Source organism: Globicephala melas, chromosome 1 (genome assembly GCF_963455315.2).
Source record: "Globicephala melas chromosome 1, mGloMel1.2, whole genome shotgun sequence".
Taxonomy (NCBI): domain Eukaryota; kingdom Metazoa; phylum Chordata; class Mammalia; order Artiodactyla; family Delphinidae; genus Globicephala; species Globicephala melas.
Genome location: NC_083314.1, coordinates 166,226,698 through 166,251,818, shown reverse-complemented (window position 1 = coordinate 166,251,818; position 25,121 = coordinate 166,226,698). Strand labels below are relative to the sequence as shown.

Sequence of the window (25,121 nt, the reverse complement as noted above, 5' to 3'; positions counted from 1 at the left end):
TGGCAGGACTGGTGCTGCTTCCTACTTGAGAGTCCAAAGTTCTGGCAGGTACAGCTCTTTGGGCAAACCCTGCTCACACCCTGCCGGGCAAAGGAAGAAAAGCCAGAGGAGACAAAGGCCTCCAGTGTCTGGGACTCTCAGCGACAGGACAGGAATTCTGCTCTGGCACGTGGCCACCAACACCTAGTTGGGAAGCCTGTGGCTTGAACACTTGCTCCGGGAGAACCCGATGGCTCCCATGAGGCGAGCCCCCAGGATGAGGCTGCCCGAGCTGCTGATTTTCCTGGCCCACTGGGGAGTCACCAAGGCTGGACAAGGTAGGCACTGAGAATGCCTGTGATCTCTCTGTTTGGTACTATGAACTCAGGGTCTAGGGCTGCTGGAAACTGTTCACAGAAAGCTGAAAATGCTGATAAAACTAGCAAGGCAGGGAGCTAGGCTGGGGAGACTGGGTGAGAGAGTTAGTGGGTGGTGGAGGTGCTGTTTGAGCCTGAGATTTTAAGTGGGGGTGACAACTGGCCACAGGAGGGACATTGACATTGTTCAGAGGTGTGGGTACGTAAGAGCCAGCCAGCTGGTAGAGGTAGAAGGCGGCAGGAAGGTTCAAGAATTCATTCAAAAAATATTGGTTGAGTAGCTCTCAAATCTAGTATTTTATTCAAACTCTGTTGAGGCATTTTACTAACCTCATTCCCTTTTTTTTAAAAAAAAATTTTATTTATTTATTTATGCTGGGTCTTAGTTGTGGCAGGTGGGCTCCTTAGTTGCAGCTCTCAGGCTTCCTTTGTTGCAGCATGCTGGCTCCTTAGTTGTGGCATGTGAACTCTTAGTTGCAGCATGCATGTGGGATCTAGTTCTCTGACCAGGGGTCGAACCCCAGGCCCCCTGCATTGGGAGTGCAGAGTCTTAACCACTGCACCACCAGGGAAGTCCCCTCATTCCCTTTTTGACCTGTAAAACACTTTAGAATTTCCTAACAGAGTTTACTCTTGTTTAGAAATTTGCAAGGGCTTCTTTTCTGCAAATGCCACCGGCAGATTATAATTTTGGCAACAATGTAGGTCTTAATACCACCAGACTTTGACCTACATCGTTCATGGTATAAACTTTACCCTTGCAAGATAACTCCTATCTCTCTCTTAAAACAAAATCAGTTAGCCAGACTCATCAAGAAAAAAAAGGAGAAGACTCAAATCAATAGAATTAGAAATGAAAAAGGAGAAGTAACAACTGACACTGCAGAAATACAAAGGATCATGAGAGATTACTACAAGCAACTATATGTCAATAAAATGGACAACCTGGAAAAAATGGACAAATTCTTAGAAAAACACAACCTTCCAAGAGTGAACCAGGAAGAAATAGAAAATATTAAAAGACCAATCACAAGCACTGAAATTGAAACTGTGATTAAAAATCTTCCAATAAACAAAAGCCCAGGACCAGATGGCTTCACAGGCGAGTTCTATCAAACATTTAGAGAAGAGCTAACACCTATCCTTCTCAAACTCTTCCAAAATATAGCAGAGGGAGAAACACTCCCAAACTCATTCTATGAGGCCACCATCACCCTGATACCAAAAACAGACAAAGATGCCACACAAAAAAGAAAACTACAGGGCAGTATCACTGATGAACATAGATGCAAAAATCCTCAACAAAATACTAGCAAACAGAATCCAACAGCACATTAAAAGGATCATACACCATGATCAAGTGGGATTTATCCCAGGGATGCAAGGATTCTTCACGATACGCAAAACGATCAATGTGTTAAACCATATTAACAAACTGAAGGAGAAAAACCATATGATCATCTGAATAGATGCAGAAAAAGCTTTCGACAAAATTCAACACCTATTTATGATAAAAACCCTCCAGAAGGTAGGATAGAGGGAACTTACCTCAATATAATAAAGGTCATATATGACAAACCCACATCCAACATCCTTCTCAATGGTGAAAAACTGAAAGCATTTCCTCTAAAATCAGGAACAAGACAAGGTTGCCCACTCTCACCACTATTATTCAACATAGTTTGGAATTTTTAGCCACAGCAATCAGAGAAGAAAAAGAAATAAAAGGAATCCAAATCAGAAAAGAAGAAGTAAAACTGTCACTATTTGCAGATGACATGATACTATACATAGAGAATCCTAAATATGCTACAAGAAAACTATTAGAGCTAATCAATGAATGTGGTAAAGTAGCAGGATACAAAATTAATGCACAATCTCTTGCATTCCTATACACTAATGATGAAAAATCTGAAAGAGAAATTAAGGAAACACTCCCATTTACCATTGCAACAAAAAGAATAAAATACCTAGGAATAAACTTACTCAAGGAGACAAAAGACCTGTATGCAGAAAACTATAAGATACTGATGAAAGAAATTAAAGATGATACAAACAGATGGAGAGATATACCATGTTCTTGGATTGGAAGAATCAACATTGTGAAAATGACTATACTACCCAAAGCAATTTACAGATTCAATGCAATCACTATCAAACTACCAATGGCAATTTTCACAGAACTAGAACAAAAAATTTCACAATTTGTATGGAAACACAAAAGATCCCAAATAGCCAAAGCAATCTTGAGAAAGAAAAACGGAGCTGGAGGAATCAGACTCCCTGACTTGAGACCATACTACAAAGCTACAGTGATCAAGACAGTATGGTACTGGCACAAAAACAGAAATATAGATCAATGGAACAGGATAGAAATCCCAGAGATAAACCCACACACATATGGTCACCTTATCTTTGACAAAAGAGGCAAGAATATATGATGGAGAAAAGACAGCCTCTTCAATAAGCGGTGCCGGGAAAAGTGGACTGCTTCATGTAAAAGTGAAATTAGAACACTCCCTAACACCATACACAAAAATAAACTGAAAATGGATTAAAGACCTAAATGTAAGGTCAGACACTATAAAACTCTTAGAGGAAAACATAGGCAGAACACTCTATGACATAAATCACAGCAAGATCCTTTTTGACCCCCCTCCTTGAGAAATGTAAATAAAAACAAAAATAAACAAATGGGACCTAATGAAACTTCAAAGCTTTTGCACAGCATAAGAAACCATAAACAAGCCGAAAAGACAACCCTCAGAATGGGAGAAAATATTTGCAAACAAAGGAACTGACTAAGGATTAATCTCCAAAATATACAAGCAGCTCATGCAGCTCAATATTCAAAGAACAAACAACACAATTCAAAAATGGGCAGAAGACCTAAATAGACATTTCTCCAAAGAAGATATACAGGTTGCCAACAAACACATGAAAGTATGCTCAACATCACTAATCATTAGAGAAATACAAGTCAAAACCACAATGACGTATCAACTCACACTGGTCAGAATGGGCATCATCAAAAAATCTAAAAACAACAAGTGCTGGAGAAGGTGTGGAGAAAAGGGAACCCTCTTGCATTGTTGGTGGGAATGTAAATTAATACAGCCACTATGGAGAACAGTATGGAGGTTCCTCAAAAAACTAAAAATAGAACTACCATATGACCCAACAATCCCACTACTGGGCATATATCCTGAGAAAACCATAATTCAAAAAGAGATTGGGACTTCCCTGGTGGCGTAGTGGTTGGGGGTCCGCCTACCGATGCAGGGGATGCAGGTTCGTGCCCCGGTCCAGGAGGATCCCACGTGCCGCAGAGCGGCTGGGCCCATGGGCCATGGCCTCTGGGCCTGCGCGTCCGGAGCCTGTGCTCCACAAAGGGAGAGGCCACAATAGTGAGAGGCCTGCGTACTGCAGAAAAAAAAAAAAGAGAGAGAGAGAGAGGTACCACAATGTTCATTGCAGCACTACTTACAATAGCCAGGATGTGGAAGCAACCTAAGAATCCATCGACAGATGAATGGATAAAGAAGATGTGGCACATATATACAATGGAATATTACTCAGCCATGAAAAGAAACAAAATCGAGTTATTTGTGGTGAGGTGGATGGACCTAGAGACTATTATACAGAGTAAAGTAAGTCAGAAGGAGAAAAACAAATACCATATGCTAACACATATATATGGAATCTAAAAGAAAAAAAAAAGGTTCTGAAGAACCTAGGAGCAGGACAGGAATAAGGACGCAGATGTAGAGAATGGACTTGTGGACATGGGGAGGGGGAAAGGTAAGCTGGGATGAAGTGACAGAGTGGCGTGGACATACATACACTACCAAATGTAAAATAGATAGCTAGTGGGAAGCAGCCGCATAGCACAGGGAGATCAGCTCTGTGCTTTGTGACCACCTAGTGGGGTGGGATAGGGAGGGTGGGAGGGAGACACAAGAGGGAGGGGGTATGGGGATATATGTACACATATAGCTGATTCACTTTGTTATACAGCAGCAACTAACACAACATTGTAAAGCAATTATATGCCAATAAAGATGTTAAAAACAAAAAATAACGAGATCAGGTTAGCAAATGATATAAAAACTTCATTGTTTGGGACTTCCCTGGTGGTCCAGTGGTAAAGAATCCGCCTTCCAATGCAGGGAATGCAGGTTTGATCCCTGGTCAGGGAACTAAGACCCCACATGCTGCAGGGCAACTAAACCCGCGCGCCACAACTATTGAGCTCCCGCGCCTCAACTACAGAAGCCCGCGTGCAGCAAACTACAGAGCCCATGTGCCCTGGAGCCTGCCTGCCACAACTAGAGAAAGAAAAAACTGCACGCCACAACTAGAGAGAAGCCCACGCGCCGCAACCAAAGATCCCGCATACCTCAACTAAGACCTGACGCAGCCAATAAATAAATAAATAAATGATAAATTAAAAAAAAAAAACAAAAAATTTGTTGTTTTTCAAGAAAAAGACAAGCTTTCCTAAGCTTGAATTTATAGTTATTAAAAAAGAAAACAAAACAAACAAGCAAACAAACAACAATAAATCAAGACACAAGAAAAAGAATGTCCTGGGCAATAAAAGAATGATTTTAAACCAAAAAATATGTCATGCACTATTCTAGGAACCAGGGACACGGCAGAAATAAACAAAAGTCCCAGACCTGGTGAAGCATTCCTTCACCTCCGGAGAAACCTCTGAAAGACACATGAACAAAGAAATACATATTCCAGGAAATAACAAGTGTTATGGAGAATAATAAAGCAGAATAAAGGAGTGGAGGGGATGGCAGGGGGAGATATTTAAGGGATAGCCAGAGAAGAGCTGTCGAATAAAGTGACATTTGATCAGAGATTCAAGGCAGCAAAGGAGAGAACCATGTGGACGTCCAGGAGAAGAACATTCCATCAGGATAGGATGGAAAGTGCACGGGCCCTGAGCGGGACGCACAGGCGATGTGTGTGAGAGAGAGCCTGAGGTCAGCTGGCTGGAGCAGAGAGGATGGGGAGGGTGTGGGGAGGGGTGTCAGGGGTTACAGAGGTGGGGGTGGGGCTGGTGGCAGCTCATGTACAAACCTATAGACAATTTTAAGAACTCAGAGTGAAATGGGACATCCTTAGAGGGTTTGGGACAGAACTGTGGTGTGATCTGACTTGTGTGAGTTTAAAAGGACCCTTGGGCTATTGTACGGAGAAGCGCCTGTGATGGGGTAAAGGTAGGGTGAGCAAGTGATCTCAGTTTGCCTGAGACTTTCCTGGTTTTAGCACTTAAAGTTGGGCGGCCTTGGCAGTCCCTCAGTCCTGGGCAAACTGGGATGACTGCTCATCCTGGTAAAGGAGAAAGAGCAAAACCAGTGACGAGGCTACTGCCATCATCCAGGGAGAGGAGGGTTGCTGGGAGATGGTCTGACTCAGGACAAGACTTGCTGACAGGACTTCCCTGGTGGCGCAGTGGTTAAGAATCCACCTGCCAATGCCGGGGACACGGGTTCGAGCCCTGGTCCAGGAAGATCCCACATGCCGTGGAGCAACTAAGCCCGTGAGCCACAACTACTGAGCCTGCGCTCTAGCACCTACGAGCCACAGCTACTGAGCCCAAGTGCCACAACTACTGAAGCCCGTGTGCCTTGAGCCCGTGTTCTGCAACATGAGAAGCCCGGGCACCGCAACAAAGAGTAGCCCCCGCTCGCCACAACTAGAGAAAGCTTGTGTGTAGCAACGAAGAACCAACGCGACCAAAAATAAATAAAATAATAAAAAAAAAAGACTTGCTGACGGAGGGTGTGAGAGAAGGAAGACTCAGAGGTGACTCCAAGGTTTTTGTATCAGCAGCTGGAAGGACGAGGTTGTCATTTGCTAAGATGTGGGAGGAGGGGAGGGCGGTTTGATTTGGGACATGCCCTGGGAGGGTGTGTCATTCCCTGGGAGGGTGACTGCTTGGGAGAAGGTCAAGAGTGGCCGTCCTCCATCTACTTGGACACAGAGACCCTGTTCCCCTCTGGAGGACTCAGGGACCTGCCAGTCTGACTGGAGACTTAAGAATGATTGAAAGTATCTCCACCCCCTCACTCTTTCACTTTTTAATATGTTTTCTTAGAAATCCAAATGCCAGCAGGCACCCCCTTCCCAAGCCCAGGGTCTTAGTGGTTAAAAAGAATCTCCCCTGCAACCAAAGCACTAAGATGTTTTTTGCAGTGTTGTTTATAATAACGGAAAATGCTAACAGCAATAGAATAGCTGAATAGATTATGGTAAAACCACCAGACAGAAAAGTTTCAAGATAATACCATAAATTGAAAATATTAAGTAACATTTATTAAGTACTTACTATGTGGCAGGCGCTGCTAAAATTTTTACATGATATCCTCACAACAGCCTTGTGAAGTAGGGATTATCAGCAAGGAAACTGAGCCTTAGAGAAGTTAAATAACTCACTCAAGGTCACACATCTAGGTAAGTGTCTGAGTCTGGACATGAACCCCGGCTGTACATCTTCAATCTGTTTATAAAATAATGTTATATAAAAACACACAAAGAGGGACTTCCCTGGTGGCACAGTAGATAAGACTCCGTGCTCCCAATTCAGGGGGCCCAGGTTTGATCCCTGGTCAGGGAACTAGACCCCACATGCCACAACTAAGAGTTCACATGCCGCAACTAAGAATTCACATGCCACAACTAAGGAGCCTGTGTGCCACAACTAAGGAGACCACATGCTGCAACTAAGGAGCCAGTGAGCCGCAACTAAGACCCAGTGCAACCAAATAAATAAATAGATAAATAAATAAATTAAATAAATAAAATCACACAAACAACAGTAAGGAAAATAGCCAAGAAGTGCTAACATTTATTTTCTGAGCACTTACGATATGCCATGCTTGTGCTTGGTGCTTGACATATGTTGTCCCTTTAAAACCTATTTGAAAAATGAAATGAAAAGACCTCCTTTGATTTTTATAGTCCCTGTAAAGTAGGTACTATTACCATTATATCAGGGCTTCCCTGGTGGCGCAGTGGTTGAGAGTCCGCCTGCCGACGCAGGGGACACGGGTTCGTGCCCCGGTCCGGGAAGATCCCACATGCCGCGGAGCGGCTGGGCCCGTGAGCCATGGCCGCTGAGCCTGCATGTCCGGAGCCTGTGCTCCGCAACGGGAGAGGCCACAACAGTAAGAGGCCCGCGTACCGCAAAAAAAAAAAAAAAGAAAAAGAAAAAGAAATATTACCATTATATCCATTTTGCAGATGAGGAAAATGAGACTCAGAGGGGACACAACACCCGCCCAAGATCCCGCAGCTGGGAAGTGGCAAGACCAAGTTTGTACTCAGCCACTTTATCCGTCATGCCCTTTGATGGGTCCTCTTGGGATGGTGGGTTTTATAGGTACTATTTTCTTTTTCTCTTTTCTCCAAACTTTCGGGAATGTATACGTCTATAATCTAAAAATGGAATTAAATTTAAAAAGAATTCCACAGCACCTGTAAGATTTTTCAGAATCCGAGTCTCTTCCTGGAGTGCAGACCTTTGAGACACCAAATCAGATAGCGGTCATCCCTGCTTTGCATAAAACCGTGGGGATTCTAGAGCCAGCAAGTCACAACTACTGAGCCCGTGAGCCTAGAGCCCATTCTCTGCAACAAGAGAAGCCACTGCAATGAGAAACCTGCACAATGCAACGAAGAGTAGCCCCCACTCACCGCAACTAGAGAAAGCCTGTGTGCAGCAACGAAGACCCAATGCAGTCAAAAATAAATAAATTAATTTAAAAAAAGACCTTATTAGACTTTAGGAATGATTTTTGCAAGTCTCCTCCACCCCATCGTGAATCATTGTAAAAGTATCTCACATTATCTATGATTTTTTATATATATATATATATATATATATGATTTTTAATATTGCATTTGAAACGGATTGTTGGTTTCGATACCATAGTTTTTTTTGTTTTTTTCTGAACTTCGGAAGCAATGCACTCTTTTTCAGGCCTCAGACATTTCCATGAGTCTTACAAAACTATTAGGCCCTGGGCCCTGTATCTGTTGTCCCCAGTGTACAAGGTGGGCCTGATGACTCCTTTGGTGAAGAAGGAGGAGGGCCAGGAGACTTTTGCCTGCCCAGGCACAGGGAGCAGAGCTGAGCTCTCAGAATTAAAACTAGAGGGTGTGCTGTGCCACTGGTCCTCCACTCAAGGAGGACCAGCCAGGAGGGGACAGGATCTGTTTTCACATTGTTCTGTTTCAAATGTCCTGGCCCCAGACCTGCACTTTCCTGCAGAGGACAGCAGCTGAGGGGACGCTGGGGCAGGCAGGGGAAGGGCACAGCCACTCCCCTGGTCCCTTCTCCCTTCCATGGTGAAAGGGGACTTTCAGGACACCCCAGGGACCAAATTCAAAGTAACTGCTGCTTGGCTTTGCTGAGTGCTTATGCATATTCTCATATTCTCTCATTTTAAACCTCACAATAACCATAAAAGCTGGGGGGCGCTGTTGTCCCCATTTTACAGATGAGGAAACAGGCACAGAGTAAGTTCACCCAGCTAGTGGGCACTGGAGCTGGAATTCCAACCCAGGTCTGTGCCCTCAACTTCTCACTGGATCTGATGCTAAATTTATTCATAGTCTTAATAATTAATGAATAACAATGACAGCTAAGATTGGTATACCTTTTCTTAAAACTCAAAGATTATATGAATACTTTCTTACTGTAAAATATCCAAGCAGTATGAATATAGAAAGCATCTTAATTTTCATGAGATTCCCCAGGTGAGGCAACTGCATGGTAATGTTTGAGAAGCTCTGGTCCAAAGGATAAAGTGTTAAAGTGCCCAACTCCCCACACCCTCCCAGTCTCACTCCTGGCCCTGGAGGTAATTGCCAGGGACAGTGGTGTGTTGAGAGTCTTCTGGACTAGCTCTTTCTTGTTCACTGTCTTATTTGATGCTCACAACAAGCAGGGCAGACGTCAAACACCCTCAGGCCAGCTGGCTTGCCCAGAGAGCCTGGATTAGAAACCCGATAACCTGCCTCCCTCTCCAGGAGGTGCCCATCCTCTTCTCCATGACATGATAATTAGAGCTTAATTCCTCACATTCTGTGACCAACTCCATAGACGCCTGTGGCTCCCATCTTTTATGCGTAACATAGATGTATTATAAAAGCCTTCTGGGGGCTCTGAGTCAACATTGTGTCTCAGCTTTGCAGTCAGAGAGGTTGGGTTTGAGCCTCAGTTTCCTCATCTGTGAAATGGGCAATAGAATCCCACCTCACAGAATGGTTGCAAGGATGAAATGAGATGAGCATGTGAAGGGCACCTGGCTAACATTCTCTGAGTGCTTACCAGTCCAATCATCCTCCCCACAGCCTTGCTCATTCATCAACTATATGGGCATCTTCCACATCCCAGGCACTGTTCTGGGTGCTGAGGACACAGGGATGAACAAGACAGGCTTTATGCCCTCATGGGACTGACACTAAAGAAGGGAAAGATGGCTGACAAGCAAGCCAACAAGATAAGTTCATATGTGAGAGTGCTCTGAAGAAAATAAAACTGGGGGAGTCACATAGCTAGTGACCAGAAGGGTGGGAGGAAGTGGAACTTGAGCAAAGGTAGTCGGGGGGGCTTCTCTGAGGAGGTGACCTTCGAGCTGAGGCCTGAATAAAGAGGAGAAAGCAGCCATGCGATGACCTGGGGAGGACTGGGGAAGGTGGCAGAGGAGCCAGGAAAGAGGCCCTGTGAGGAGAGCGGGTGGGTGGGGTTGGGCAAAGCAGCAGAGGAGGGAGCTGTGATCAGACTCCACAATGAGGGCACTGCAGCCTGAGGTGGAGCCCCTGCCTGGATCTCTGGCTCTCTCTGCCATTCTTTTCTTTTTCTTTTTAATTAATTAATTAATTAATCTATGGCTTGCGTGCGGCCTTTCTTTTTAATTGCGGCGAGTGGGGGCTACTCTTCATTGTGGTGCACAGGCCTCTCGTTACGGTGGCTTCTCTTGCTGTGGAGCACGGGCTTTAGGCGCGCGGGCTTCAGTAGTTGTGGCACGTGGGCTCAGTAGTTGTGGCACAGGGGCACTAGAGCGCAGGCTCAGTAGCTGTGGCACACGGGCTTAGTTGCTCCACGGCATGTGGGATCTTCCCGGACCGGGGCTCGAACCCGTGTCCCCTGCACTGGCAGGTGGATTCTTAACCACTGTGCCACCAGGGAAGTCCCCCAAAGAATTCTTGAGGGTCACGCAGTCCATCTCTCATGCTGCTGCTGGGGACACTGAGGTGGGGAGATAGAAAGGGCCTTGTCAAAGGTGAGAGGTCAGGGACAGAGCCAAGCCTGTTTTCTGCTCTGCTCAGGGCCTCCCTGGGCAAAACCAGGCCCTGGGTTCGGAGAAAACTTCCTTTTACCTGTGCAAGCTCCCTTCCCCCAGCCCAGGGTTCCCTTGACTCCCTCCACATCCAGGCTCGGGGAGAGACCTGCACTGAGCAGGGACTCCTTGCCTCTGCAGGGAAGTTCTGGCACGTCTCTGACCTGCACCTTGACCCGGACTACAAGGTGTCTGAAGACCCCCTCCAGGTGTGCCCATCCGCTGGCTCCCAGCCGGTGCCCAATGCGGGCCCCTGGGGCAACTACCTCTGCGATTCTCCCTGGATCCTCATCAACTCCTCTATCTACACCATGAAGGAGATCGAGCCACAGCCAGATTTCATCCTCTGGACTGGGTGAGAGCTGTCACCACAGCTACCTTTCCCCGGGCCACCGCCTGTGCCCCCTGCCTGCCTGGCACCTTCCCCACACCATCTCCCTTAGTCCTCACCAGCCCTGTTGCGGAGAGGATGAACTTGAAGCTCAAAGCTTGTCCAGGGGAGCCTGGGCCTGGCTGATTCCAGGGTCTGTGCCCTTGATCTTGTGTCTTACGGCCTCAGCAGAATATGGCTCTCACTGAGGCTGGGGACACGGTCATGGCATGTCTGGGCATGTGGGGAACTCCAAGATTTTTAGTTGGGGGTGGGCGTGGGGGTCGCTGAACACTGGTGCCACTCCCAGCGGGGTTTGGGGACTGCAAGCCCCAGAGGTCCAAATACAGGGAGGGGAGAAGGTAGAAGGGCTGAAGGTGAGCCAGCATTGGGACCAAATGTCCTGGTCAGCTGCAGGCCAACCCCGGCTGCCTGGCCCTGGGAATCCTCACTGGTCAGAGCGCTACTCTGTGCGGAGAGAGCTTGAGGGGTGATTTCAGCTCAGCCACAGAGATGCCATTCCTGCTGCTCATCCATGAATGCTGCTGGAAGTCCTCTGAGTTCCCTCAGCACTCGAGGTCCTTCCTTCACTCATTCGCTCCTTCCCTCCCTCCCTTGGTAGGTCAGCCTGTCTTGTGCTCACCCCCAGGAGACGGGGGGAACAGAGGTGATAGGGACCTGGACCCTCCTTCAGGGAGCTCGTGGTCTCCCGGGCGACACAGACAAGGCCACTGACCGTTATATCCCAGCGACGAGAGAGGGTCACCGGGTGGATGCGGGAGCTTCCCAGGGCACCTGACTCCCTCTGGCGGGATTGGGGAGGACTTCCTGCAGGAAGCGGTGAACCAGGGAGCGGGTGAGGAGCGCTGGCAGGAGCTCGGGCTGCTTGTGTCCTCCTCCAGCCTCTACGGACACTTCTGTAGGGAAGGCGGGATCAAACCCATGGCGTCCCCAGCTGTCCCTCAGTGTGACATGGGAGCGATCGGAATGACCCTCAGATGGACTATGTGGTCAGCAGGGGGAGGGGCAAGGCTGGACACCTAAGAAACGTGACAGTGTCTCAGGAGAGGCCTGGGCAGCTCTGGCTTCCCTGGGCTCAGGAATCCATCTAAGGAGAGAGTGAGATTTAGGCCACGACCCTGGCCTCCTGCTGTCTGAGGAGGGGCCCTTGGAGAAATGCGTAACGTTCTAACGGATTTGATCCCTCTGGGAAACTGATGACCCTTTAACAGAAGCATGATTTTTCTGGGAAATCTCTGGGACTTGCAGAGGTGTATGGCATTGGACAAGAGGACCTCTAGGACCCTTCATAATTCTTCAATTTCTAAGAAATTGGACCTCTCCGGGAGAATTGCAGTCCCTTGGGGGATAACCTGTAGAAATTGGATGTGTTTTTGCAGTCCCCTGAGGGATAACCTGTAGAAATTGGATGTGTTTTTGCAGTCCCCTGAGGGATAACCTGTAGAAATTGGATGTGTTTTTGCAGTCCCCTGAGGGATAACCTGTAGAAATTGGATGTGTTTTCTATCACACAGAATTAAATGCTCCAAACTAGAAAAAAAAAAAGGAATTTTGTTCTATCTTCGTATTCCTGGCCTGTCCCCAGGGAGGACGGGGCTAAAAGGCCCCTCTTACTGCCCTAATGAGGGAATCAGAGTCACAGTAGGATGTAATGGATGTGAGCACAGACTCTGGAGCCAGGCTGACTGGTTCAAACTCTGACTCCACCACTGTCTAGGTGTACACATTAGGCAGGATCCTTCACCTTTCTGTGCCTTGGCTCCTTTGTCTGTCAAATGGCACTAACAATAGAACCTATGTTGTAGGGTTATTATGAAGAACAAATTAGTGGATAAGGGTACAATACACAGAAAGTACCCAGCACAAGGTGAGCCAGTGTGGGCTGCCAGTAGCCGTCTCAGGGCGATTCAGCTAATTAACTTCCCTGGGGAGTCTCTGGGCAGCAGCTGCCTCGCCCCGTCGGTCCAGCAGAGTCCTCAGGCTTTAGCTGTGAGGGCTCTTAGCACCCCGCAAACCTCCTTGCCCACTTCATCCCCCACCTTGCTGCATCTTTCTAAGGTTGATCCAGGAATTTAGGTCTGTCAAACGTGGGGGATTAAATGGTCCTGGGGTAGGTCCTCGACCTACCAGAGTAGATCTGAATTCTATATTCTGAAGCCTTGGGGAAGCTCAGAACTCAGACATGGCTTCTTCATCCCAAGCTCCCCAGGGGCTTGCAGATGAGACTGGAAACCCAGAGCTTCCCTCTCAAGACCATGTTAACTGCAACCTAGCAGCTACTACACTTTATATATATGTTTTTCCCCCTTTATTGAAGTCCCATAAATACTCTGTGTGTAGATACCATTATTGTCCCTATTTTATAGATGAGCTAATAGAAGCTCAGAGAGGTTAAACAACCAGCCCAGGGACTCACAGCCGGTCAATGGCAGAGCCTGGGTTTGGACTTTGTCCCACGTGACTCCCAACTCCAGCCCGGTCATTCCCCTTCAGTAGCTGTCTGAGGCTCAGTTCTCCAGTCTCTTTTCTTGTGGTAGAGCCGTCCCTTCTTTTCCTTGTGCCACTTCCCGAGCTGCCCGGCGGTGTTTTGCAGCGATGACACGCCCCACGTGCCCAACGAGAACCTGGGAGAGGAGGCCGTGCTGCAAATTGTGGAGAACCTGACCAAGCTCATCAGAGAGGCCTTTCCAGGTAAGACTGTGCCCCAGGTCCCCACAGCACTCCCTGATGCCCAGGCGGTGCCTGGCACAGTGGGACGACAATGGCAGCAAGAAGCAGAGGAACGACCTTCACCCGTGGACAACGATGGCTGCTGGCCAAGTCCCGGGCCAGGCACTTCACAGCGATTGTGTCTTACCTTCCAACAACCCTGTAAGGAACATGAGAGTTTGTCGGCCTGTGGATACACATAGAATCCTGTTAATGGTGTTAAAAAACCAAATTCAACTGAGTAAATCTGAAGATCTATTTGGCTGTATTCAACAATCACGAATCAGGCAACATCCCATCTAGCAAATAGAAAGGAGCTCCAGGAACTTCCCTGGCGGTCCAGTGGCTAAGACTCTGCGCTTCCACTGCATGGGGCGTGGGTTCGATCCCTGGTCGGGGAACTAAGATTCCGCATCCTGTGCAGCGTGGCCAAAAAGAAAAAAAAGAAAAAAAAAAAAGAAAGGCACTCCAAGGAGCTGTACGAATGGAAGGTTTTATAAACAGAAGGCGGTGGAAAAAGGAAGATTCTAGCAAAAAGTGGATTGTTTCAGGCAAGGTTACCTTCATTTAGGGGAAGGGGTGGTGTCTATCAGGCAGATTTCCTCACTAGTGCTGACCAGGTAATTCCAGATTGACTGTTTAAAGGTCACATTCTTGGGAGAGGCTGAAACTTCAGTTAGGTTAGGTATTAACTTGGTTAATACCTAACTTGGTTTGCTGACCTGGGACTTAGCACAAGTAACTCCATTTTGAGCCTGTTGTTTCTTTTTTAATAATGGAAATGCCTGACATTTCACTGGCTTCTGTCCTGACAGTTTAACACCAGACTCACAGCCCCTTCTCAAGGCATTTACTGTTATATTTAGGCATCTTCCCTGGGTGAGTCTCACGTGTGCTCACACACAGCCCTTGCGTCCTGCTGTGGCTCTGGAATTGCTATCTACTGCCTTTAAACCGTCCCAGCTGCTGGGACTTTGGGGAGATGCTGATTTCCAGCCAAAGTGCTGTTTCGTGGTGCAATCCAAGGCCTTCAGAGCGTGGGAGAGCAGGCCAGGACTATGAGTGATTATGATAGCAGCCCCACGGGACTTGACAGGGAGAACGTAGCCTGGGTGCTCCATCTAATGGCCCTTGAAAATGGCTTTAATCAGACTGTGCCAAACACAAGGTCCTGGGGGCTGAAGCAGGCTCTCAGCCCGCCAGCTGGACACCTGTGAAAGCAGACTCCTAGGATCCCCCCCCCATCCCCCAATCTCCTTTGGGTTCCAGCACAGCTGCTTCCTCTAAAGGTCTTGGTCATGGGTCCCCAGGACCCAGATATGAAATAATGATAATAAAAATAAGTAATAGCAGCGGCAAGAACCACTATATGTATCCATGTATCAAGGGCTAAGTGTCAGGCACTCCTCTAAGAATATTATATGCCTCAGCTCATTCGCTGTCAGGAACGAGACTCAGGAGACGCATGGAGAGTGGAGCTGTCTCACGTTTTTAGTGATGACAAATGTGAGCCTTGGGGTAAGGAAACAGGCAAGGTTGAGGATGCAGATCCTGGTTTGAGGACATCTCTTACCTATCACTCCTACTGCCACTCCAGGAGGGGCCCCCGAGCTGCTGTTACTATCCCACATCTGTCCCCGAGGCAACCTCATTTCTGACACCTCCTTCCCTCAACGTAAATCAGTTTGTGCAAAGAAGTTGCCTTGATGCCTCTAGTCTATGTAACTCAACCCAACCCAACCCAACCCAGATATGCTTGGGCTAGTTCTTCTTCCAGCAGAAGTCGCTACTAGGTTCAAACCAGGACACTCTCCCCCATGGCAACAATAGGTATCATTACCCCCAGTGTATAGATAAGGAACCTATGGCTCAAAGCTAGTCAGTTCCTAGGGAGGGATTCAAACTCAGATCCAACACTGAGCACTCTTTTCTCTGCTCCACATGGGGCTTCAGGAATAAAAGTGAAATAATGGATAAGAAAATGCTTTATTACTATGACTTAACATACAAGTGTAAATAAGATTTTACAGTTTATAACATGCTTGCACATTTATTGAATTTCCTAAATCCAAGATACCATTGGCTGTAAGATGTTTCATTATTTTATGTATTGCTAAGAAAAAAAATGCTCTCCGGGGAATTCCCTGGTGGTCCAGTGGTTAGGACTCAGACCTTTCACTGCAGGGGGCGCGGGTTCAATCCCTGGTTGGGGAACTAAGATCCTTTAAGTTGCATGGCGTGGCCAAAAGAAAAAAAAGAAAAAAAAATTGCTGTCCATTAAAGTATGACACAGAACTTTCTCATGGCCTCAATGGTAAGACATATCCCACTTATAGAGATGTTAAAATATGAACACATTGGAAGAGGTGAAATGAGGCATTATCTTATTTGAGAATGGTAGCAACACAGGTCAAGCAGAACACTCCCTATCATAGAGATAAATAAGCTGAAGCAACTTGTTGGAGAAGAGGAAGGGACTGAAATTTGAGCTTTTGGTTCCATGTCATGAGTTCTTCCTGCCACGTGCACCTGTGTCCCCCCCATCAGAGTCACTGTGAACACTGGTCCCTGTCTTTCCACCGATGGTAAACACAGGTGTGCAAGGCAAACTGGTCCAGGTCCCAATTCAGGTCCTGCCACGCTCTAGCTGGGCCATCCTCTGAACACTCGGTGTTCTCCCTGTGCAAAATGAGGAAAATAATGGTACCTGACCAAAGGGTTGTTATGAGGATTAAATAAGGTAATCCATACATTCATTTAGTCAGTCAACAAATACTTGAGTGTCCTCTACGGGTGAGACAGCACGCTAGGGGTAGGGGATGTGGCCGTGAACAAGATGCCAGGTCATGCCCTCATGGAGCTTAGGCTTGTAAGGATCTTCTAACAGTGCCCGACACATGGAAGTGGCAAAAACCTGTTACCCCAAAACTGGGTTTGCCTCTTGGTGGGTGTCAAGCCAAAAGACACAACCAAGCCAAAGATCAGGAGAAGGAAGGATTGATTACTTGCAACAAGTAAGGAGAAAACCAGGGATCTTTCCAAATCAGTGTGTCCTTGAACAGCAAAACTGGGGAAGCTTTAAGCTAAGAATATATGCATATTCATGAAGGGGCTTGAGCAGGAGAATGCAACTTAGAATTGGGGCAAAGGTTGACAGAGTCCGAGCTTTAGTTGATTGAAGTCACAAGGGTCAGCAAAGGTCAGTATCATCATTCCTTAGGTTCCAGTTGATCTCATGGTTGAGGGGGTTTAAATTCTGCCAAACAGCTCAAGACAGTGCTTCAGGCTAATCTTGACCATTGAAACAGAACTGGGAGTCTTTACAACTGATTTATTATCTTTGCCCTTGTTACTTCTCTTGCCTGATAACAGTAGTTTGTTGTTTTGTTCCCTTAAGATCATTGTTACTGAGATCTGTTCAAGGGCAAGCATTGTAGCCAGGCTCAGATCCCAAAATGGCTTAGGCCAAAAATGGCTTCTCTTATGTCTCTGGGCACCTCCCACCTTATCTGCTTATAAACCGGGAGAGATAACCTCCCTTCTCATCTGCCTTTGGGATGCCAGGGATTTGTGTTTTCTCTTAAATGAATTCTTTTTTTTTTTTAAATAAATATCAGAGCTGTATTTAATTCTGTTGTTTATTTATTCATTTTTGGCTGCATTGGGTCTTCGTTGCTGCGCGCAGGCTTTCTCTAGTTGCAGTGAGGGGGTGGGGCTCATGGCAGTGCGCAGGCTTCTCATTGCGGTGGCTTCTCTTGTGGCAGAGCACAGGCTCTAGGCATGCAGGCTCAGTAGTTGTGGCTTGTGGGCTCTAGAGTGCAGGCTCAGTAGTTGTGCACGGGCCTAGTTGCTCCGCGGCATGTGGGATCTTCCCAGACAAGGGCTTGAACCCATGTCCCCTGCATTGGCAGGCGGATTCTTAACCACTGTGCCACCAGGGAAGTCCTTAAATGAATTCTTATGGCTGCCTCCATCTATGTTAGAGAGGTGAGGTTTTCTTTCAGGCAGTCACAGCCATGACTTCTGGCTTTGTGAATAATTCCTCATGGGAATTCTACGGCCTCCTCCTTTGGCAGAGCTTAGCATTTCCAGCTCTTGTAGGCTATACAGGGTAAAGGGTTTGTTAGAATCATTTTTTCAAGTAGGAATTGGAGGCGCCAGCCTTCCCCATTGGTTCAAGTTCACTCCCTGGGGTAAGCCAAGCTCATATAAGGGCAAGGCCCTGCCTTGAGCTCAGAGGAGTTTTTGTTTACTCTCAAATATTTATTGAGCAACTACTACATGCCAGACACAGATATAAAATAAAAGCAGGAGTGAGGCTACTCACAAGGAAGAAATGAGTCTGACAGGCTCCCCTCTCCCTCCTGGGTTCACAGGCCACATCCTCAGGGAGGCTCTCCTGACCCCCACTCCCACCCCTGTTATACACTCCCACAGCAAGTGGCTCTTCCCTTTTTGTGACAGCCATTACTCAATGCCTATCAACCCTATTGCACTGCCAGGCCTCTGGGCCTGGGCCTGGGGGCCCAGGTCTACACGTTTGCATGTACTAGGTGCTCAATAAATATTTGTTGATTCATGAATGAGTGAAACTCCCAAGGCCTTCCAGGGTGCAGCAGACCCCTTCCCTGACAGTAAAATGGATCTGGAATTGACAAGAACAAGGCACACTAAATGACCAAGTGGCTGATCACGGATCTAAAGGTTATTTGGATCTAGCTTTCTCCTCCTCATCTCATGCTTCATTTCTGACCACGGAACTTTCTGCTGGGAATGGAGTTAGAGAACTCACTGCTCTTCCTTCCCAGATCTGAGCCAAGTTCTGCCAGATTCTGTAATGTGGTTTTCTGCTTGGCTCTGTATTTTTCCTTATCTGTGCTATAGCTCTTCCCTATTAGCTCTGATAGCCAGTGGCTGAAACTAACTCCACTAAGCACTTTTGCATATATATTCTTATATATTTCTTTTTCCTCCCAGATACTATAGTCTATGCAGCTTTGGGAAATCATGACTTTCACCCCAAAAACCAGTTCCCGGCTGGAAGCAACAATATCTACAATCGGGTAGCAGAGCTGTGGCGACCCTGGCTCAGTTACGAATCCTTCGCTCTCTTCAAAGAAGGTACTAACACCATTTGCTACTGTAAGGAGCACTTTATGCCAAGGTCTGATCTAATTTCATCTTCACAACATCCCCATGAAATAGGGACTGATTTTATCCCCATTTTACAGATAAGGAGACTGAGGCTTGAACATACCAAGTCACTTGGCCAAGGTCACCCAGCTTAGAGGAGGCAGACTTGGGAGTAGGATCCAGGGCTGATTCCAACGCCCATGTTCTTAACTCTACAGCACTAGTGAGGATCATAAGAGAATATTCACTGAGCATTTCCTGTGTGCCCGGAACTGCCCTCAGCACACTGCTAGACTCCTTACAACAATCCCAGGTAGGGGCAGTGGCCTTCAGTTCAGGCCAGGTTTCTCTTGCCACTGTTGACATTTGGGGCTGGATAATTCTTTGTTGGGGGGCTGTCTTGTACATTGTAGGGTGCGCATCCCTGGCCTCTATCCACTAGTTGCTAGTAACACCTCCAGGTGTGAAAACCAAAAATGTCTTTGGACATTGCCAAGTGTTCCCTTGGGGACAAAATCACCAGATTGAGAATCACTGGTTTGGAGACACAGTATCGCAAAGTGACCTGACCTCCTCTCCTTCCTTTCCTCAGTCCCTTGCTGTTGGGGCTCCCCACTGGTCAAACCCAACCAGAAGCTCACAGCACAGAAGCCCATGGATTTAACCCACAGCTCCTGGGGCAGAGAGCTGAGTGGAGAAGTGTTGACAGTGGATCTGGAGGGGCAAACACACCTCCATGTTATTCCCATTATACGGAGGAGGAAACTGAGGCATAGAGAGGTTAAGGAACTTTCCCAAGTTGTACAGCTAGAAGTGATAGAGCCAGGACTTGAACCCAGGCAGCCTGGCTCCAGAGCCTTTGGTCTTACCCACGATGCCACTCCTATGGGAAAGATGGGAAGGGAGGACGCAAGGGAAGGAGGAGGTGGGGGAGTGAAGTGGAGGGGGACAGAGGTGTGTCTGTTCGGAGGCTGGAGACCCCTTCAGATTCCTCCTGGCTGTGATGTCCTAGGTGCCTTCTATTCTGAGAAACTGCCGGCGCCAAGTGCGGCTGGGCGAATCGTGGTCCTCAACACCAATCTGTACTATAGCAACAACGAGCAGACGGCCGGCATGGCCGACCCTGGCCAGCAGTTCCAGTGGCTGGACGATGTGCTGACCAATGCGTCCCGAGCTGGGGAAATGGTAAGGGCTCCCCACTCCTCCTCTTCCCTCCCTGGGGTCTCTTCCCGTACAAGTCCCCCACTTTAGCACAGACTCACCCACTCACTTGAGATGCCCACATCCCAGAGGGTCCTTCATCAGCTTGGCACCTGAGAGGGCTGCTTCCATCCTCACAACAGCCTGTGAGGCTGGGACCCTGGAGTCCATTGCAGATGTGAGGCTCCTGGTGGGCAGTGACAGTCTCAAGTCACACAATAAGTGGTGGGGTCTAGACTAGAACCCCAGTCTCCAGAATCCAAGGCCAGCACAGCTGCAGCCACACCATGGGCTAGACCTCAAGGGGATGCCCTGCCCTTGAGGTGTGTCCGTCTAGTCTGCTGGGCTAGCAGGTCCCCGATGACTGACCCTGTGTCTCATTTGCCTGAGTCCCTGCTCTGACCAGCGCATCCCAGCAGGATCTCATGGCCAGTGCTTTCGCCCTCACGATGCATCAGATACGTTGCTAAGTGCTTTACGTGGATGGTCTCATTTAACTCTCATATCTCCACCAGTCAGGTGTCCTTCCCGATGAGAAAACTGAAGCTCAGAGAGGTGACACACAGCTGGTGTCCAGCTGCAGCTTGGCTCCAAAGCTCATGCTCTTAACTGCCCTTCCTACCACTGCCCCCGCCCCCCATTCTACCTCTTGCAACGGGGACCAAGGGCCCAGGCATTGTTAGCTGAGAGACTCGAGGAATGTAAGACGTGAACACACATTACCACACAGCATATGCTACACAACCATGCAAGGAAGGTTTGGTTACAGTGCCTGAGCTCTCCAAGAAGAGAAGACTTGTCTCTGAAGGATCAGAAACGTTTCAGGAGGACGTATCCTTTGAGCTGGGTTTTGAAGCATGAGTAGCATTTACAGAAGTGAAAATGAGAAGGGCGCTCCAGGTGGCAGGCATAGGATGGGTAAAGGCACAGCGGGAGGGAAGCATGTGGCACATTGATTTCTGGGTACAGGGAGATGCCGGATCACCTGGGAGAGGGGTGGGGGAGAAGGTACCTTTGAGCCCATCTGCTTGCCTCTGGGGAGACGGGCAGGTTGTGAGAGGTAGAGATGAAGCGTTGTGGAAGGGGTCTCTGAGCCCCTGCTGGGCACCCCTTCCTCGTAGGTGTACATTATCGGCCATGTGCCCCCTGGGTTCTTTGAGAAGACGCGGAACAAAGCGTGGTTCCGGGAGGGCCCCAACCAGCAGTACCTTAAAGTGGTCCGGAAGCATCATCGAGTCATTGCAGGGCAGTTCTTCGGGCACCACCACACCGACAGCTTTCGGATGTTCTATGATGATGCAGGTACCCAACCTGGAGGGCCACGGCCAGACCAACGCCCTCTTTCCCTCGCCAGCCTCTCAGCTCCACTCTCTCTTGAAAGGTGTCCCCATCAGTGTCATGTTCCTTACACCTGGGGTCACCCCATGGAAAACCACGTTACCTGGAGTGGCCAACGGAGCCAACAATCCAGCCATCCGGCTGTTTGAATACGACCGAGACACACTGAGCCTGCAGGTCAGGAGCCTTGGGTCTGCTGGGGCCAGAGGAGGAGGGAGGAGGGACCTGATAACACCACTGCCTTCCCTAGCTGATCCACCCTCTACTGACCCCTGAGACTCAGGAAGGTCAAGTTACTTCCACCCTTTTAGAGCTCAGGATCAGAAGAACCCTGGCTCTACCTCCAAATCCTGCCACCAAGTCAGGTCAATTCTCCAAATTGCCCTTTGCCCTGGATCATTGTCAAGGCCCCCTACTTGTTCTCCCCGCCTCCAGCACTGCCCTGCTGTAGGTCATCTGGTACAGCTAAGGGGGGGATTAATCTTTCTAAAGCACTTCTTGTCTCTTTCCTGCTCAAAAACCTTCAGTGGCTCCCCAGTGCTCCCAAGATAAGTTGGATCTCTTTGGCCTGGTATTCAAGGTCTCTCACAGTGTGACTCTCCTTGGCCTGGTATTCAAAGTCTCTCACAGTGTGACCTCAGGCCCACTGCCAGGTCTTCTCTACACTGACTACGCTGCAGCTAAGCAGGCCCCTAACTCAATGAGCAATCCCACACCTCCTGGGATGTGCTTGTGATTACTGAAATGACAAAGAAATATTATTCCTTAATGTATTCAACAGAACGTGTTAAGCCTCTGCCATGTGCCAGGCCCCGTGCTAAGCTCAGGAGATACATAAGCAAACAAAAGTCACTGCTCCCCTGGAGCTGACAGACAATAAACAAACACATAAAGTTAAGTGTGGCATGAAATAAGTGCTAAGGAGAAAAGAAAACAGGGTGAGGAGGCAGGTGGTGACACTTACGGGGTACATGTATATGTGTGTGGTGTTAGATGGGGCAGGGAAGTGTCACTGATAGGGTGACATTTGAATTCTGAGTAACTTCAGGGAGTGAGCCGTGGGAGCGTCTGCGGACGGGGCAGGAAGAGCACGCCAGGGGCCCAGGGTGGGAATGTGCTTGGTGTGTTAGGGGAGGAGCACGGAGGCCCACGAGGCCATGGCAGAGGTCGCGAGCAGATGGGGCGTCAGGTAATGTAGGCCATGAGGACGACTCTGGAATTTTAGAAAACCACCATTCTGCTGGGTGGAGAACAGGCTGTAGGGGGCAAGGGCAGACACAGGGGGATCAGTTAGGAGGTGACCACAGCCACTGAGAGGTGATGGTGGTGTGGGCCAGGGTGGCACCCGTGGGTGGTGAGGAGAGCCAGATCCTGGATGTATTTTGAAGGCAGAGCAGACAGGATTTGCTGGTGGATTGGATGAAGGGTGGAAGAGAACGCGAGGAGGCAACGAGGGCTCCAAGGCTTTGGCCAGAGCACCTGGAAGGATGAGGTTGCCATTTACCGAAACGGGCTCACTGCAGGAGAAGCAGATTTTGGAGGAAGACCAGAAGCCTGGCTTTCCTGTTAACTTTGGGATGTCTAAGTGGCATCCAGGTGAAAATGCTGAGGGAAGAGGCAGCTGTGTATTCATGTTGGAGTTCCAGAAAGTGGTGGGTACAGAGATTTAATCTGGGTGTTGAGAAAGGACATTTAAAACCAGGGACTGCATGAGTTAACCTGGGTCCTCGACTCTAGAGTGAATGTATATGGAGAAGAGGTCTGAGGATTTTTAAGAGTGTGGTCCATTGTCCACACGGGCACTCAGACCACAGGGTTCGGGGAAGACTAAATGAAATAATGTAAGGTGCCTAGCAAGAGATTGCCATCCATCCACGGCAGCTCCTCTTACCCCACCTCTCCTGACCTAAAGCAGATCTGCAAATTTAGGTGGAAAGTGTTGCACAGATAAACCCTTCCAGATTCTAGTCCTGAAAATGCACCTGAGTACTCAGGTTCTTGGGTGTAGCCCAAGCCCCCTTCAAAGCACAATTCAGCCAGGCACTCCACCCCACTGCTTTTATATTGCATTTTATCCAGTCTTTCTGCAAATATTTACTGACAATCTTCTGCGTACCCGGGAGCTTGCTAGAACAGAAAATGCACAGGCTATGGGGTAAACAAGCTGGGTTCCAATCCTGCCTCAGCCACCTGTGGGACCCTGGCCAAGGGAATTAACCTCTTTAGGACTCAGTTTCCTCATCTGTGAAATGGGGACAATAAGCACAGTTACCTCATCAGATTCAATCAGAGGATGTCTGCCAAGCATACCCGGCAACTAGTAAATGCTCAATAACTAAGAGCGGTCAGGATTATAGCTATTAGAATCTGGGGGCAAATGCAAGGTGGAGGATTGGGGGCGGAAGCCGACAGCTGCTCACAGCCGGGCCGCCTCGCGCGCCCCCTCTGCAGGACATGGAGACCTACTTCTTGAACCTGAGCCAGGCGAACGCGCTGGGGGCACCGCGCTGGAAGCTCGAGTACCGGGTGACCAGGGCCTACGGCGTGCCCGACGCAGGCGCCCGCTCTATGCACGCGGCGCTGGGCCGCATCGCCAGCGACCAGGACGCGCTGCAGCGCTACTACGTCTACAACTCGGTCAGTTACGACACGCTGGCCTGCGACGAGGCCTGCCAAACTGAGCACGTGTGCGCGCTGCGCGAAGTGGCCTTCGACGGGTATGCCGCCTGCCTGCGCGCCCCCGGCGTCGCGCCCGCGCCCCGCCTCGCACTCCTGCTGTTGGCGCTGCTGGGCCTGCGCACGCTGCTTGTGCCGTGACCTTGGGCGCCGCCCGCTGATTGGCTTGGCTCGCCTTCCTCCTGGTAAAATGGGGAGAGCATCACCCCCGAGAGCTGGACTTTCCACCCTTTCCCCGGCCTCCGCAGAATGAACTGGGACGGGACAGCCGATCAGGAAATGAAGCCCCAAGGGCCCCACCAGAAGCACATTTCTTTCAAGTTTCATGTTTTATCCCAAACACAATGCTCGTCGTGCATGTTCTGTTATTAATTTGTAAATCATGTTTAAAGTAACTCCCTTGCCCACTTATTGAATCCCCCTCCTCCTATTCGGATAATCCGAGTAAAATGAGCTGCCAGGAAGATGCGCCTGGTTGATCCAGTGCCCTCTGTCTCCCCTGGCACACGGCCCGGACTCGGAGGCAAACTTAGCAAAGTCCCTCAGTCAGGGATCGGAACGGGCCTTGGCGTTCTGTTGTTTTGTTTTGCAACAATGCAGACGTGAGACATCGCAGTTCTAGCCTGGGCGCTAATCTCCGGGCCAGATTCGCCGTTTTGGGTCTCCAGGAGCCTCAAATGTAAAACAAGGCGATTAGAAGCCTCCTAAGCTAAGGGCATTGCGCCTCGGACGGTCCGTCTTCGGGCCTAGCGGTCCTCGGGGCCCTCAGGGCTCAGCGGGGCTGGGGTGAGAGTGCGGGGATGCCTAGGCAGGCGGCAGGGCCAGGGATCTGTGGGACCGCTGATACCCCAACCGCGGGGTCTACGGACCTCGCTCCTCCCCGGACAGGGCGGGACGGGGAAGTCCCGCCCCGCAGCCCGAGTCCTGGGCGGCCCCGAGGGCTGTGTCCGCCTC

At 48.9% G+C, this 25,121-nt stretch overlaps 1 protein-coding gene across 1 annotated transcript; it reads left to right on the top strand.

The window, feature by feature from the left end:
- The first annotated feature begins 229 nt into the window (after nt 1–229).
- On the top strand, nt 230–24,308 carry SMPDL3B (sphingomyelin phosphodiesterase acid like 3B). The gene is made up of 8 exons (XM_060295362.1): nt 230–317; nt 10,862–11,075; nt 13,705–13,802; nt 18,798–18,941; nt 19,966–20,138; nt 21,275–21,455; nt 21,535–21,668; nt 23,943–24,308. Exons 1-8 carry the CDS (start codon nt 230–232, stop codon nt 24,306–24,308), a joined length of 1,398 nt encoding a protein of 465 aa, XP_060151345.1.
- The last annotated feature ends 813 nt before the right edge of the window (nt 24,309–25,121 follow it).

Excerpts from the sequence above, each read along its gene's own strand:
- SMPDL3B (XM_060295362.1), top strand. The coding sequence starts at position 230 with ATGGCTCCCATGAGGCGAGCCCCCAGGATGAGGCTGCCCGAGCTGCTG. Across the intron at positions 20,139-21,274 it reads CGTCCCGAGCTGGGGAAATG|GTGTACATTATCGGCCATGT; the intron begins GTAAGGGCTCCC and ends CCTTCCTCGTAG. Across the intron at positions 21,669-23,942 it reads GAGACACACTGAGCCTGCAG|GACATGGAGACCTACTTCTT; the intron begins GTCAGGAGCCTT and ends CCCCCTCTGCAG.